At 36.6% G+C, this 15272-nt stretch overlaps 1 protein-coding gene across 4 annotated transcripts in view; it reads left to right on the top strand.

Moving 5' to 3' along the window:
- Positions 1 to 9946, top strand: part of XRCC4 (X-ray repair cross complementing 4) — a 274814-nt gene extending 264868 nt beyond the window's left edge. For all 4 annotated transcript variants that reach the window (XM_003822245.5, XM_024928771.4, XM_008975780.4 and 1 more), the window contains exon 8: positions 9317 to 9946. In XM_003822245.5, coding sequence (XP_003822293.1) covers positions 9317 to 9428 — 112 coding nt within the window. In that variant the 3' untranslated portion in view covers positions 9429 to 9946. The remainder of the gene's footprint in view (positions 1 to 9316) is intronic.
- The last annotated feature ends 5326 nt before the right edge of the window (positions 9947 to 15272 follow it).

Raw genomic sequence — 15272 nt, 5'->3', positions numbered from 1 at the left:
TATAGCAATGACTGCTGTCTTGGTTCATCTAGTCCAAACATCTCTCCTGAGTCCTATACCTCGGTATTTGTTAACCTACTCAAAATATATCTGCATTTGGATATCCTTCAGGCACTCAGACTTACCCGTTATGTCTGAAACTGAAGTCTTTATGCCTAATACTAAACCTTCTCCTCTTCCATGTCACCATCTTCACAATAGCCAAAGCTACAAAATCTAGAGTTCTGAGAATATTGTCATGGAAGAGAAATAATAAGATCCAGAACCATTCTCTCATGAAATAGCAGATCAGATCCAAAAGTATTATGTATGTACATACCCAGATACACTGACACAGATCACACACACACACATACACTTCGTTGTTCAAAGAGTAATATTGCATAGTTTTGCATGGTTTTGAAATTTAAATAAATATAATCATTTATTTAAATGTGTGTATTTTTTTTAAGAGACGGGGTCTCACTCTGTCACCCAGGCTGGAGTGCAATGGCATGATCATAGTTCACTGCATCCTCAAACTCCTAAGCTCAAGGGATCCTCCTGCTTCAGCCTCTTGAGTAGCTAGCACTACAGATGTGTACCACCACACCCAGCTAATTTATTTTTCACTTTTTTTTTTTTTTTTGTAGAGACAGAGTCTCACTGTCTTGCCCAGTAATATGGTCTCATACTTCTCATACTACTAGGCTCAAGTGATCCTCCCGCCTCAGCCTCCCAAAGTGTTAGGATACAAGTGTGAGCCTTTCCCCTTTGCTCAACATTATGCTTAAGATTCATGTATGTGTATAACTGTATAATCTAGTCCATTATATGAAAATTTAATAATTAATTCCCCTATTTTCCTGTGGAGAGACATTTGGGTAGTTCTTGCTTTTCACTGTTGTAAACAATGCATCTATGATTGTGTACCTATCTCCTGATACACATATGCAAATGTTTCTCAAGGGAATGTACCTATGAGTAGAATTCCTAGGTTATAGGTACATATACCTTCATATACCTTGACAGTTACTACCAAATTGTTTTATAAAATGGTTTCAAACATTTGCACTCCTACCAGCAAGAATTTATCTAGTTATTCCACATCCTCCAAAATATTTGATATTATTGTACATTTTAATTTTTGCTAATCTGGTGTAAAATATTTCACACTGGCTTTAATTTGCATTTCCTTGGTCGCTAATGAAGTTGAGCTTATTATCATATGTTTCTTTACCTCCATTGTTTCCTCTTTTTGGAAGTTCCTATAGTCTTTGGCATATGTTTTGGCTTTTAAAACATTGTTAATAGGAGTTCTTTGGATATTCTTTGTTACTAGCATATGTTGCAGTATCTCCTCACAGTTTGTGACTTGTCATTTCATTCTCTTTAAGGTATCTGTTGATAAACAGAAGTACTTACTTCAAATGCAAGTCATTGTATCAATCTTTATCTTAATGGTTTTCAATTTCTGCCTTGAATAAACTTTCTTATTTCAAGGTAATAAAGACATTCCCCTTTATTTTCTTCTAAAAGCTTTAAAGTTTTGCCTTTCTCACTTAAGTGTTTAATTCACCTGGAATCATGCTTGTTTGACTTCTGACACACAAAAAAATTGAATTGTATATGTGTTGTATAGGTAGAAATATAGTTAGGCCTCAAAAAATTAGTTATTTAAAATAACAATTGAGTTTTTAAATTTAAAATCATTGTTTTTGTCAAAAGTCAAAACAAGCATGATTCTTCAAGTGTTATGGCGCCATCAATCACTATTCATTTTCCCAGATCTCTCTGTTTGCACAGGTTGACACCTTGACGTATTTCAGAAATATTACTCTCAGAACATGTTATAAAACATAAGTCACTCTAAACAATACTAATGCTTCTCGTTTGAATAGGAAGCGATTGCTATTCCGGCCGTAGTGATACCATTTTAAACTTGGCTGAGAAAATGTCTTTACAAAATGAGATAAATATCATTTTAAGGATGCTATTAATTTAACTCCTATAAAGTTAAAAGAGAAGTCAATAATTTATTCTAACATTTTTAGAGAAACTTTCCCTGGATTAGACTTTCTTTTTAATAAATCTAGCTTTTGATCTATAATGTTCATAGTTAATTAGATGATGTAGTGCAATTTTTATTCAAGTTGTAGTTTGTGTATGTGTGTGTCTGTGTGTGTGTGTTTTAACACAGTATGAAATTAAACTAATAGAACATAGGAATCTCTGCAACTATATTTTTGAGAATATACACCACGTTTTAGTGAGAGTATCATCTGGAGAAGTTTTGTTATATTCTCTTTATTTGAAAAAAGACTTAGGCTTTAGCCTGTAACTTTAGTTTCTTATTCTATCATTAATGTTTCCTCTTTAATTCACATTAATCATTTATTCCACAAATATTTCTTGAGAGCCTGTATTTTGCAAAGTAGTCTATGCTGAACTATTCAAACATAACAAATTCAGATTCAGGAACTGGAAGAGCTCTAAGATCACTTATAATAACCTCAGCCTTCCACAAATGAAGAAACTGAGGTCAAGCAGTGACCTGACCAAAATTTCTATTGAGATTCAGAATATCTAGATTCAGAATATCCCCTATTGAACCACGTTGCCCACAGAAAACTATCCGAACATATACCTGAATGTTAAACATTGGTATAATATTTATAGAGATGTCTAAAGGGATAAGTCACGCTTTGTGAACAAATTATGTCATTTAGGTGTTACCTTCAAGCTATTTATAACATTTTTAAGATAAAAAGACGCACTTGAAAACATTAGGTAAAGTAAATGTTTAACTGAAAGCTTTCTGAGAGCAGGAGTAACACTTATATTTGTTCTATTTTCCTAACACAGTGAGCTGTTCATAGTGTATAATCAACAAGTACAGTATTGATTAAATAAACAAAACTATATGTTGAAATATAAGATACAGATATTAGGTACTATAAATGACCAGAGGAAATAAAAATTATGAATATGAAATGAAATAGGAACGTGGAAAAAAGTAAGTCCTTGTGGAAGGTTTAGAATTTAAACAGAGCCATAACTAATGGCTATAATTTCATTAAGAACACCCAAGTTTCTAATTATTTGTTTCTCTCACTTTCCATTAAAACTTTAGATACAGGTTCTCTGAGTTGTTTACTTCAAATTATACCTCTAAGCGTGATTTCTTGGAGAAAGCATGTTCATGAAAAAAATATGATAAATATGCTAAGATATATGTATAAGGATACTAATTGTCTAGTTTATAAGGGCATTTAAAAATTGAACCAACCCAAACCTCTATCAATCAGTGAACTAATAGTACATCAAAATTAAAATCAATGATGAATGTAGATCTAAATTTTTCAACATGAAAATACATCTCTAATATATTATAGAGTAAAAATATCAAGCTGCAAAACTAAAAATGTGTAGAATGATCATATTTTTGTAAAAAAAAAAGGCTGTGAATATACAAGTAATGCAAAATAGGATAGTAGACATTTGTATTCATCTTTTTTCACACTGCTATAAAGACATGTCGGAGACTGGGTAATTTATAAAGAAAAGAGGTTTAATTGTCTCACAGTTCTGTAGGCTGTGCAGGCTTATGCTGCTGGGGAGGCCTCAGGAAACTTACAATCATGGTGGAAGGCAAAAGGGAAGCAGACACATCTTCACATGACTGGCAGGAGAGAGAGAGCAAAAGAGGAAGTGCTACACACTTTTAAACAATGAGATCTCATGAGAACTCACACACTATCATGAGAACAGCAAGGGGGATGTCTGCCCCCATGATCCAGTCACTTCCCACCAGGCCACTCCTCCAACATTGGGGATTACACTTCAACATGAGATTTGGGTGCAGACACAAAGCCAAACCATATCATGCCATCCCTGGCCCCTCCCACAACCCCTTCTCACATTTCAAAACATGATCATGCATTGCCAAGAGTCCCCCAAAATCTTAACTCATTCCAGTGTTAACTCAAAAGTTCAAGTCCAAGGTCTCATGTGAGACAAGGCAAGTCTCTTCGACCTACGAGCCTATAAAATCAAAACCAAGCTAGTTTCTTCCAAGATACAATGGGGTTACAAGCATTGGGTAAGTTCTCCTATTCTAAGTGAGAGAAATTGGCTAAAACAAAGGGGCTACAGGCCCCATGCAAGTCCGAAAACCAGCATGGCAGTCATTAAATCTAAAAGCTCCCAGATAATCTCCTTTGACTCCATGTCTCACATCCAGGGCACAGTGATGCAAGGGGTAGACTCCTAAGACCTTGGGAAACTCTGCCCCTGTGGCTCTCCAGGGTACAGCCCCCATGGCTGCTTTCATAGGCTGGTATTGAGTGCCTGCAGCTTTTCCAGATGCATGGCACAAGCTGATGATGGATCTGCCATTCTGTGGTCTGGAGGATGGTGGCTGTCTTCTCACAGTTCCATTAGGCAGTGTCCCTTTGAGGACTCCAACCACACATTTTCTTTCTATCCACACTGCCCTAGTAGAGGTTCTCCAAGAGGACTCTACCCCTGCAGCAGACTTCTGCCTGGACATCCATGCATTTCCATACATCCACTGAAACCTAGGTGGAGGTTCTCAAGCCTCAGCTCTTGCACTCTGCACATCTGCAGGCTTAACACCACATGGAAGACACCAAGGCTTGAGGCTTGCACCCTCTGAAGCAATGGCCCAAGCTGCATGTTGGCCCCTTTTAGCCACAGCTGGAGCGGGAGCAGCCACAATGCAGGGTGCCATGTCCCAAGACTGCACAGTGTAGCAGGGCCCTTGGGCTGGCCCACAAAACCATTCTGCCCTCCTAGGCCTCCTGGCCTGTGATGGGAGGGGCTGCCATGAAGATCTCTGAAATGCCTTGGAGGCACTGTCTTGATTATTAACATTTGGCTCCTGTTTACTTGCGCAAATTTCTGCAGCCTTGAATTCCTCCCCAGAAAATGGGTTTTTCTTTTCTACCATATGGCTAGGCTGCAAAATTTTCAAACTTTAATGTTCTGCTTTCCTTTTAAATATAAGTTCCAATTTCAGGTCATTTCTTTGTTCATACAGATGAGAGTAGGCTTTTAGAAGCAGCAGGCCACACCTTGAATGCTTTGCTGCTTAGAAATTTCTTCCACCAGAAAAGCATAGCAAGAGTGACCTCTACTCCAGTTCCCAATAACTTCCTTATCTCCATCTGAGACCACCTCAGCCTGGACTTTATTGTCCATATCACCATCAGCATTTTGGTCACAACAATTTAACAAGTCTCTAGGAAGTTCCAAACTTTCCCTCATCTTCCTGTCTTCTTCCAACCCCTCCAAACTGTTCCAACCTCTACTTATTACCCAGTTCCAAAGTTGCTTCTATATTTTCAGATACCTTTATAGCAATGCCCCACTTCTCTGGTTACACACATACTATCACAAGAATAGCAAGGGAGAAGTCCACCCCCATGATCCAATCACCTCCCAACAGGCCCCTCCTCCAACATTGAGGATTACAGTTCAAAAAGAGATTCAGGTGGGGACACAAAGCCAAACCATATCAACATTTTTGTGTTCTTTTTTATGCTTTTCAGAATTTACAAAAAGTCTAACAATAAACATTTATTACCTGTAAAAATAATAAAACTTTTTTAAGAGTTGTGGAGAGAGTTCTAAATTTACTCTATTGACTTGCCATAGATATAAAAGCTCAATGATCTCCATTCGGGACAACTTTTACTGAGTACCTGTTATGACTAGGCACTATGAACAGGAGTCAAAATCTATTTCTTAAGCCCCTCATGACCTCAGAAGGAAATGTAAATTATAAGTGGAGCACCAGGAATCTATTTATCCTTCAGTCTGGTCACTTCAGAGTGGTCCTTTGGTCATATGCTGATTTTTTTAAAACAAAATTGATAGATCTCTGTGTTCTGGTTCACAGTATCTAAACAATGGACACAATTACAGAGATCTTTCCATGTCTGACTTTTTAAATATGATTTCAGCTTTTATTTTAGATACAGGGGGTACATGTGCGGGTTTGTTACAGGGGTGTATTGCATGATACTGAGGTTTAGGATAGGGATCTCATCACCCAAGTATTGAGCATAGTACCCAATAGGTAGTTTTTCAACCCATGACCCCTCCTTCCCTTCCCCATGTAGTAATCCCCAGTGTCTATTGTTTCCATCTTTATGTCCATGTATACCCAATGTTTAGCTCTCACTTATAAGTGAGAACACAGGTATTTGGTGTTCTGTTCCTGCATTAATTTGCTCTGAATTATGGCCTCCAGCTGCATCCATGTTGCTGCAAAGGACATTATTTCATTCTTTTTGGTGGCTGTGTAGTATTCCATAGTGTATATGTACTATATTTTCTTTACCCAGTCCACCAATTATGGCCACCTAGGTTGATTCCATGTCTTTGCTGTTGTGAATAGTGCTGCAATGAACATGCCAGTGCATGTGTCTTTTTGGCAGAACACTTTGGGTTTTTTGGGAGGTATATGCCCAGTAATGGGATTGCTGGATTGGATGATAGTTATGTTTTAAGTTCTTTGACAAATCTCCAAACTACTTTCCACTGTGGCTGAAGTCATTTACATTCCCACCAACAATGTGTAAGTGTCCCCTTTTCTCTGCAGCCTATCCAGCATATATTATTATTTGACTTTTTAATAACAGGCATTCTGATCGGTGTTAGATGGTATCTCATTGTGGCTTTGATTTGCATTTCTCTGATGACTAGTGATGTGTAGCATTTTTTTTCATATGTTTGTTGGTTGCTTGTGTGTCTTCTCTTGAGAAGTGTCTGTTCATGTCCTTTGCCCATTTATTAATGGGGTGATTTGCTTTTTGCTTGTTGATTTAAGTTCCATATAGATTCTGGATATTAGACTTTTGACAGATGCATATTTTGAGAATATTTTCTCCTATTCTGTAAGCTGACTCTTTACTTTGTTGATAGTTTCTTTTGCTGTGTAGAAACTCTTCAGTTTAATTAGGTCCCTCTTGTCAATTTTTGTTTTTGTTGCAGTTGCTTTTGGGGACTTGGCCAAAAATTCTTTGCCAAGGACAGTGTTGAGAAGGGTATTTCCTAGGTTTTCTTCTAAGTTTTTTATAGTTTGAAATCTTACATTTAAATTTTTAAGCCATCTTGAGTTAATGTTTGTATATGTTGAAAGGTAGGGCAATATGGTTTGGATTGGTGTCCCCACCCAAATCTCACGTCTAATTGTAATCCTCAATCTTGAAGAAGGGGCCTGGTGGGAGGTTATTGGATCCTGGAGACAGATTTCCCCCTTGCCATTCTCATGATAGTGAGTGAGTTCTCATGAGATCTGGTTTAAAAATGTGTGGCATCTTACCCCCCGCTTCCTCCTTCTCCGGCCATGTAAGACGGGCCTGCTTCCCTTTCACCTTCTACCATGAGGCTTCTCAGCCATGTTTCCTGTACAGCCTGTGGAACTGTGAGCCAATTAAACCTCTTTTCTTTATAAATTACCCAGTCTCAGGTAGTTCTTTATAGCAATACAAGAATGGACTAATACATAGGGGCACAGTTTCAATCTTCTGCAAATGGCTAGCCAGTTTTCCATGCACCATTTATTGTATTCACCTTGCTTGTTTTTCCATTTCTTACTTTTAATTGAGATAGTTCAGTTATCTCTTTTGTCTAGGAGGAGCACAAGCAACTCTAAGACATTTTGGCCAGAGAAAAATGTTTAACGTGTTTTGAGTTGACAATGAAAATGTATATATATAATAATTATACTTTTATCCCATACTGTATCATTTTCTCCTCCTTTGGAATATATTTTTAGATATTTAATTCCATGTTACAATAATTATGCCTGTATTTATTGTTAATTTTAACATCGCAAATCCCAGAGGGTAGTACTTGTCATCTTGAATGCATTAATGCCTAGCACCTTGGCACTCCTGTGATGATGTTGTCTGAAATTGGCTTGCTCAGAATAAGACAGAACATGTCCCAGGTCTAGTGGCAGCCAACTGTAGTTAATTGTCTCTAATCAAGATGCCAAGGAGAACTCATTTCTAATAATCTGTGCAACTAGGTAAGGGTGCAGGCTTTTAAAAATACTCATCACCTAAACACACTTGATATTTGGGGGTTTTCATTGGTTATTCTTCTCTGCTGTTAACGAAACTCTTACATAGTTTATGGGGTATTAGCAGGTAATAATAATAGTTTCCAAATACTTTGTGGGAATTTACAAGCATTTACATCAACTCATTTCATCTTTAGACCACCACTAGACAAATACTAATATCTCAGTTTTACAGTGGACAGAATAGAAGCCCACTTAGTTTAAATGACTTGCCTAAAGTTACATAGCTAATATGAAATAGACCTGGGTTCAAACTTGTGTTTCCTGACTTCACGTCCCATGCTTTCTCAGCTATACCAAGGTGCTGTGACTCTACCCCAGCCTTCGAACTTGGAAATAGAGGGGTATTACCAAGTATTACTGGGTTAGCTCAACCTAATCATAATTGCCCCAGAAGCCACCTCTAATTGATAATATTAAGCATACTTTATTAAGGTTCCATAGAGAACCACTGACAAGGTTTCTACAAGGATATTAACACACACTCCAAAGCTTTACTTCTGATTGAGCTCTGTTATTCTCTGGCAGTCTTCCTAAGACCAATTAATAGTGATCATGGCAGTCAGCCTGTTATCTTAGGATTCAAAGAAAATATCTACATAAATATAGCAGTCAAGCCATTGAAGTGGTGACTACAATACTGAACCTGAATAAAATTTAGTTTACTAAATGAAGATATGCAGATTCAATAAATGATTATGGACCAACATTTCATCAGCAACTGCTATAAATGTGAAAAATCATTATTTTTCATATATACACATGATCATCAGACCCACTAAAGGTAATTCATGTGACCAAAACTTTCTGCTGCTAAGAGATTAAAATGCATGTTAATCAGCAGAATTTAAGAAAGTCAGAGTAAAATGTAAATTGTGATGAAATCATTAAAGGAGTAACTTGAAAAACCTTCTATATCCTGGCATAAAAGTGATTATAGCACAGAGGATAGAATATTTTATTTCTTGACCTTGATTATGAGTATTGTTATAGGTTCTTGAATTTTCCTTAGGTCAGAATAGAGACATTAATTCTAAAGCAGTTAGAGAAATTAGTCTCTTTATCTCTTTCCTTATAGTTAATAGCATAGAGAAATAAATCTCTAAACCAATTTGAAACAGGATTTAACTGTCATTTCACTTATGTGTCTCTTCATTTTCTTTTACTCTATAACAGAAGTTTTTAAAAATAAAACTATTTTGATTCTCTTTTCGATTCTAGGCCTGATTCTTCACTACCTGAGACGTCGAAAAAGGAGCACATCTCAGCTGAAAACATGTCTTTAGAAACTCTGAGAAACAGCAGCCCAGAAGACCTCTTTGATGAGATTTAACAGTCTCAAAAAATACTTTGATGTTCACTAGACTATGTTTTCTATTTATTTCTTTAAAATGAAAAAGGAGAATTTCAAGTCAGCAGCCGCTATTACTGTATCTTACAATTTAATTACATACACACTGAATTGAAACCATTGTGCAAAATGGATTACACATGTATACGAAGATACGATTTGATGATGACACTGGCACATTATTCTAAACTATTCATTCAGCATGCCTATAATTACATAAATTGTATGAGACTTTTTGTTGCAAAGGACACATTTATCATATTCATTCACACATATTATATGTGATAGCTGTCTAACATCCTGTCTGGGAAGATTTTGAAAACAGGACAAAGAAAACATCATTTTAAAATGTCTTCAGCTTTTTTTGAATAGACGCATTCAAACATATTCTGAACATTGATGTTTGAACATTTTAATTTGTGCGATGATGTATAAAATATAATTTTAGTTTGTACATAAACATTGTGAAAATCTGATAATAAAATTTTTGATACATTGAAGATTTTGTGTTTTTAATAAAATGTGTTATTTAGGTTAACTTTTATTTTAGTAAGTAACAGGTTTTTAGAAACTGCTTATTAATGTAAATGTAACCCCCTGTGTGGCAAAAGAAAAGCATATTTTTCAGGGATTATTGATAAAAGATTTATCTTACACATACAGGGGCCCTTCTTGAAGACAAGGACCTTGTCATAGCTATTTATCTCCAGTAACATCTGGCACTATTATCTTTGTAGTCACTGTTTCTGCTTCTTAACCTTTCATTCTGTCTTCACTTCTTACCTGTTTAATATCCATTCCTTCCATGCTACTCAAAGTTAACAACATCAGAGTTAACCATGACCACCATGTTGCTAAATCCAGTGGTTGACCCATTCTTAGTCCTCACGTTACTAAGCCTCTCAGCACATTTGATATAGTTGATTGCTTCTCCTCAGTAAACATTTTCACTTGACTTTTGCAATAGCATATGCTCTTTGTATTCCTCCTTTCCAGTCACTAATTGTTTAGACCTTTTGGCTGATGCCTTCTCCTTTGCCCAATAGTTAAATGTTGGAGTGTGCTGGGTTTAATTATCAGCCGTCTTCTCTTCATTACCCACATTGTCACCCTAGGTTATTCTAGGTCGTTTGTGGTTTTAAATGCCATCTATATGTTAATATCTCCAAAATTACACAGTTTTCTTTGTAGTCAAATTTTATATGTACATACATATACATGGATATACATGGGTGTATGTATAATTTATCATTAACTTGTCACAAAAGGAGTTTCTTAAGATTTCTTAAAAATTGTTTGTATTAAATCTTGATACATCTTGGCATCTTTTATAAAATACAGACGAGTATAGCTATCTACTTATACCTTTCTTTAGATGTTTTAGCATATCCAAAGCAGAAATTTGATTATCCTTACCATCATTTCTTCTCCAGTCTTACCCATTTGGGAAATTTCACTACCACAATGCAGTTGCTTCAAGCTAAAAACCCAGGAATCTTCCTTGGTGTCTTTGCTTTCTTCTCCTTGCACATCCTGTTATTTTTACTTCCAAAATACAAATTGACTCTCCCTTTGTGTCTCTCTACTGCAGCTGCTGCAGCTACACTGCTTCCTCACTGGTCTCCCTGCTTAATTTTCTATTCTCCTACAATGAGGCCAAACTGAATTTTAAAATCTTAGATAAGATTATTTTCCTACCTGGATTAAAACCTACCAATAATGAACCATTGCCCTTTGAAAAAAGTCTGCACCTGTACCATGGCCTACAAAGTTTGATATGATGGCACCCCTGCTTACCTCCCCAACCTGATTTCCCACCCCTCTCTCTTTACTCCCCTTGCCTCTCAAGTAGGCCAGAGCTCAGAACCATTGTATTGCTAATCTCTCTGCCTAGAATGCTCAGCTTCACATGGTTGGTTTCTTTATCTTTCAGATTTAGAACCAAATGTCATCTCCTCAGGGGTGCATTCCCTGAAATACCCTTTTTAGGGTTGTCCACCCTCCCAGTCACTCTCTGTCCCATTAAAAGGTTTTTTTCATTATGCATATCACTCTCTCGAATTACTTTTTCATGTCTCCTCTCCCGGTGGAACATAAGCCCTATCACAGCAGAAACATGGCCATCTGCTTTACCTCTCTATCCCCAGTACTAAGAGCAAGGTTCATAGAAGCTTAATTAGTGTTTGTTGAATGAAAGAATGCATGTTTATCACATAGTAGGCACTCGAAAGTTTCTTTACTTACTAAACCATTTTGAAAGGATTGAAAGATTGAAATTTAGCTGGATGACTTGATACAAAGAAATAATTATTCAGAAAGCTCAAGTACTCTTTGTGAATAATGGTAAATAATAGGTATATATATGCATGCACATAGGTGTTTTGTTTTGTTTTGTTTGAGACAGAGCCTCACACCATCACCCAGGCTGGAGTACAGTGGTGTGATCACAGCTCACTGCAACCTCTGCCTCCCTGGTTCAAGAGATTCTTGTGCCTCAGACACCCATGTAGTTTTTACAGGCATGTGCCACCACACCCGGCTAATTTTTTGTATTTTTAGTAGAGATGGGGTTTGGCCATGTTGGCCAGGCTGGTCTCAACCTCCTAACCTCAAGTGATCCGCCCACCTCGGCCTCCCAAAGTGCTAGGATTACAGGCATGAGCCACTGCAGCCTGCCAGGTTTGACAGTAGAGAGAGAATAAGAAAAAAATTACACACATACACTATTAATCAGGAAAAGGATTTGACTAAGTCAATGGGATAGCAAAATATTTTAAATAGAAATTTTCCTACATTTTAATTTCTTTGATGGCTTATATGCAAAAGGAAAAAACTTTTAAATATATGAAATTTAAATATATAATTATAAACTATCAAATTCTACTCAGTCACTTTGGAACTTCACTGTAATACTGAACTTAGCACTATCCTAGATTTACCCTGTATCTTTCCAAAGTGATTTTGTATGTGAAATACCAAAATCTCAAAATAATATTATCTCACCTGAATAGACCACAAATGACTAACCAAAATTAGTATACAACTGTATATGTGTGTATATGTGTCTATCTATCTATCTATATATATAGATATAGTGAAAGAGAAAAAATTTTCTCATCTTTTGGCTATTAACTCCCTGGTGATAAGAGAGATGTAGGGAAGGTATTTCCCAAGTAATAATAACAAGTCTATAAAGGTCATAATATTTAGAAAATGTTTGTTTATATTTTTCTAAGGCAGCTGATCTTTTCAATCATTGCTGTGTGTCAGATTGATTGAGTTGGTTAGAACAGAACATAATAAGCCTATAATCTTGGGTTCCTATTTATATCTCGTGGAGAAATTGAAGACGTGGTTTTTTATATTTCTTACCTTATATAGACAGAGATCTATAGATCTGGTATAAACATCTCCAGATCCTATTATTCCATACCACGTTTTCTCCTCACATTTTTTTCATTGTCTATACTCTAAACATTGTTGCAGAATGCTGAAATGGAAGGCACAGAAATTGAGTTACAATGCAGCATGGCTTTTTTGACCTTATCATCCTCACCTCTAAGATAAGGAGATTACATTTCTGAAGGTTTTTTCATCTTAAAATGTATAATTTTTGGCCCTTGCATCAGATGGTATGGCTCCAGCCTCATTACAGAAGTTAATGAAAGAAAAAAAAAAGTCCCCTCTCAAGAGATATCTTTATTATGTGGTTTTAAAAGGTCAAGAAACTACTTTAGAAAAGTTTTTCTGAATGGCCTATAACTCAGATTTGTAAAATACAGGACCCTGTGTTTTTGAGCCAAGCAGCTCTTTATTGGGCAAGTTTGATTCAACAAATGTTTATTAAGGATCAGCTATGCACAAAATACAGAACTGGGCCATGTGAAAAATTAAAGGATAAATCGATCCTTTCAACAAATATTTGTAAGTATTTTTGCCAGTCTCTGTTCTGGACACTAGATGTGGCAGTGAATAGCACAGACAAGTGTCCTGTTTCTGTTGAGGTTATATTCTAGAAATGAAAAGAATGGAGTATATGGGAGGGGATTGCATTGAGTTTTACACATGAAACTACTATGTAATGAACTATAATATGAAGGAGTGGTAGTACAGATGGTATAAAAAGAACACAAAATTTAAAGGTATGGATAAGAATCCATAAAAGATTCAATTAAGAGATTATGAGAAATCGGGGGGGTTGGAGAGTGGGCTGAGGATGCGACTATCTTCCTCGGATCACATGAGAATACAGAAGGTACTGGGGCTGGGTTTGGGTGGGTACATGGCATTAATGCCTAAATTTGTCATTGTGAATCATTGGAATGAAGGAGACAAGTTACAAGGTATTCCAGAAGCAATGTTGGCCAAAGGTAGTTTAGTAGTGTGAACAGTGAGCGACGTTATGTCAAGAAGACATGACAAGAATTGAGCTCTGCAGTTCTAACTGGCACTTCCTTGGGAAGGTATGAGCTGCCAAAAAATCGAAGGTCATAGGGCCCTTCCTGGGTGTCCGGAAATTGGAAAGGAAAGCCAAACAAGAGGTCTCTTGATAGAGCTGCCCCGGAGAAGCAAGCAACCCTTGCCTTTTCATGTCTCTGTCATTCTTGCACTCAGTATTATTTATAGAATCAATTTTTAATAAAAGTGAAACTAGCTGACATCTAAATTCACAAAGGCCTCACGAATTTACCTATAAGACAAGAAATCCCCAAAATAGGTAGTTACATTTTGTATTCATTTCAATGATTTTGTGAGGGAAAATGATATAGTAACAAAAGAACTATTCATGCATCCATTTGTAGCTATTGTCTGAATTTAACATTTTCACTACTGATCTGACAGCTTCTAATAAACGCTTTTCGGGAAGGTAGACTTCATTTGTAAGTGTTCTATGAACTAACCTAAAGTGGTTTTCTCCGTATCTTGATTACTGAAAATGGATACCTTGAAAAATGCATTAGAGCAAGCATTTTATGGTTGCTTCATTAACTGACCATCCACCATCGCTGTTCCTGACTCCCAACTCCCTTTCTTATCTGCTCAAAAACACTCTCCAGCCTACATTAAACTCAGGTTCTTTCTTTCATATAGCCACATATCTTCTCATTTAGCTGCTATTTTCCTCTTTTTTTTTTCTTTTCCTCTCCTCTATTTAAATAAAATTCAATATGAATTTTATGTTAATTTTTCTTCCCTCTTTCAAAGGGCTTTCATTTAAAACTCTCATTTCACAATCTTACAAGCAGCTAAACTTTCTAAATGAGAGTCTCAATGCCCCTAAAGGCTCTTGGTTCTGCAGGGAAGTAAAGAGAGATTAGAGCCCTGCACCCATCTTGATACTGAATTTTCTTTTAAGGGCAGGAGCAATTTTGGTAGCTGCTGTTCCAGTAAATGGAATATAGACCAGTCTTGAACAACTTACTTTTGATTTAGAGAAAATCTCTAACTTAACTGCAATCTTAGAAATAACATAACTAGTCAAATTAATATAGGTGGATTAAACAATTTCTATAAAACCTGTTCATACAAGACCCTTCTAGGAATCTGTCTTTCCTTGCATTCCTCCAAAAACTGGGCCAGCGACAAGGGCATATATAAAAGCAATGTGGTGGGACAGTAAGCATAAAACAGGAAAGGCGGAGAAGCCACTGCAAGGATGCCTTATCAAGATGGCCACCCTGTTGATGACATATGCTTCATCCCACCAGGATCTTCCAAGGAACCTTTTGAAAGTTTTCTCAGAACTGTATATGCAGGGGTGAAAAGGAAAAGCTTTTATCCATCACTTGCTGTTTCCTAGTGGTCAAGGGTAGCCTGGAAACATTG

The sequence above is a fragment of the Pan paniscus genome, chromosome 4, assembly GCF_029289425.2.
Source record: "Pan paniscus chromosome 4, NHGRI_mPanPan1-v2.0_pri, whole genome shotgun sequence".
NCBI lineage: Eukaryota > Metazoa > Chordata > Mammalia > Primates > Hominidae > Pan > Pan paniscus.
This window is presented reverse-complemented; position numbering and strand designations above follow the sequence as displayed.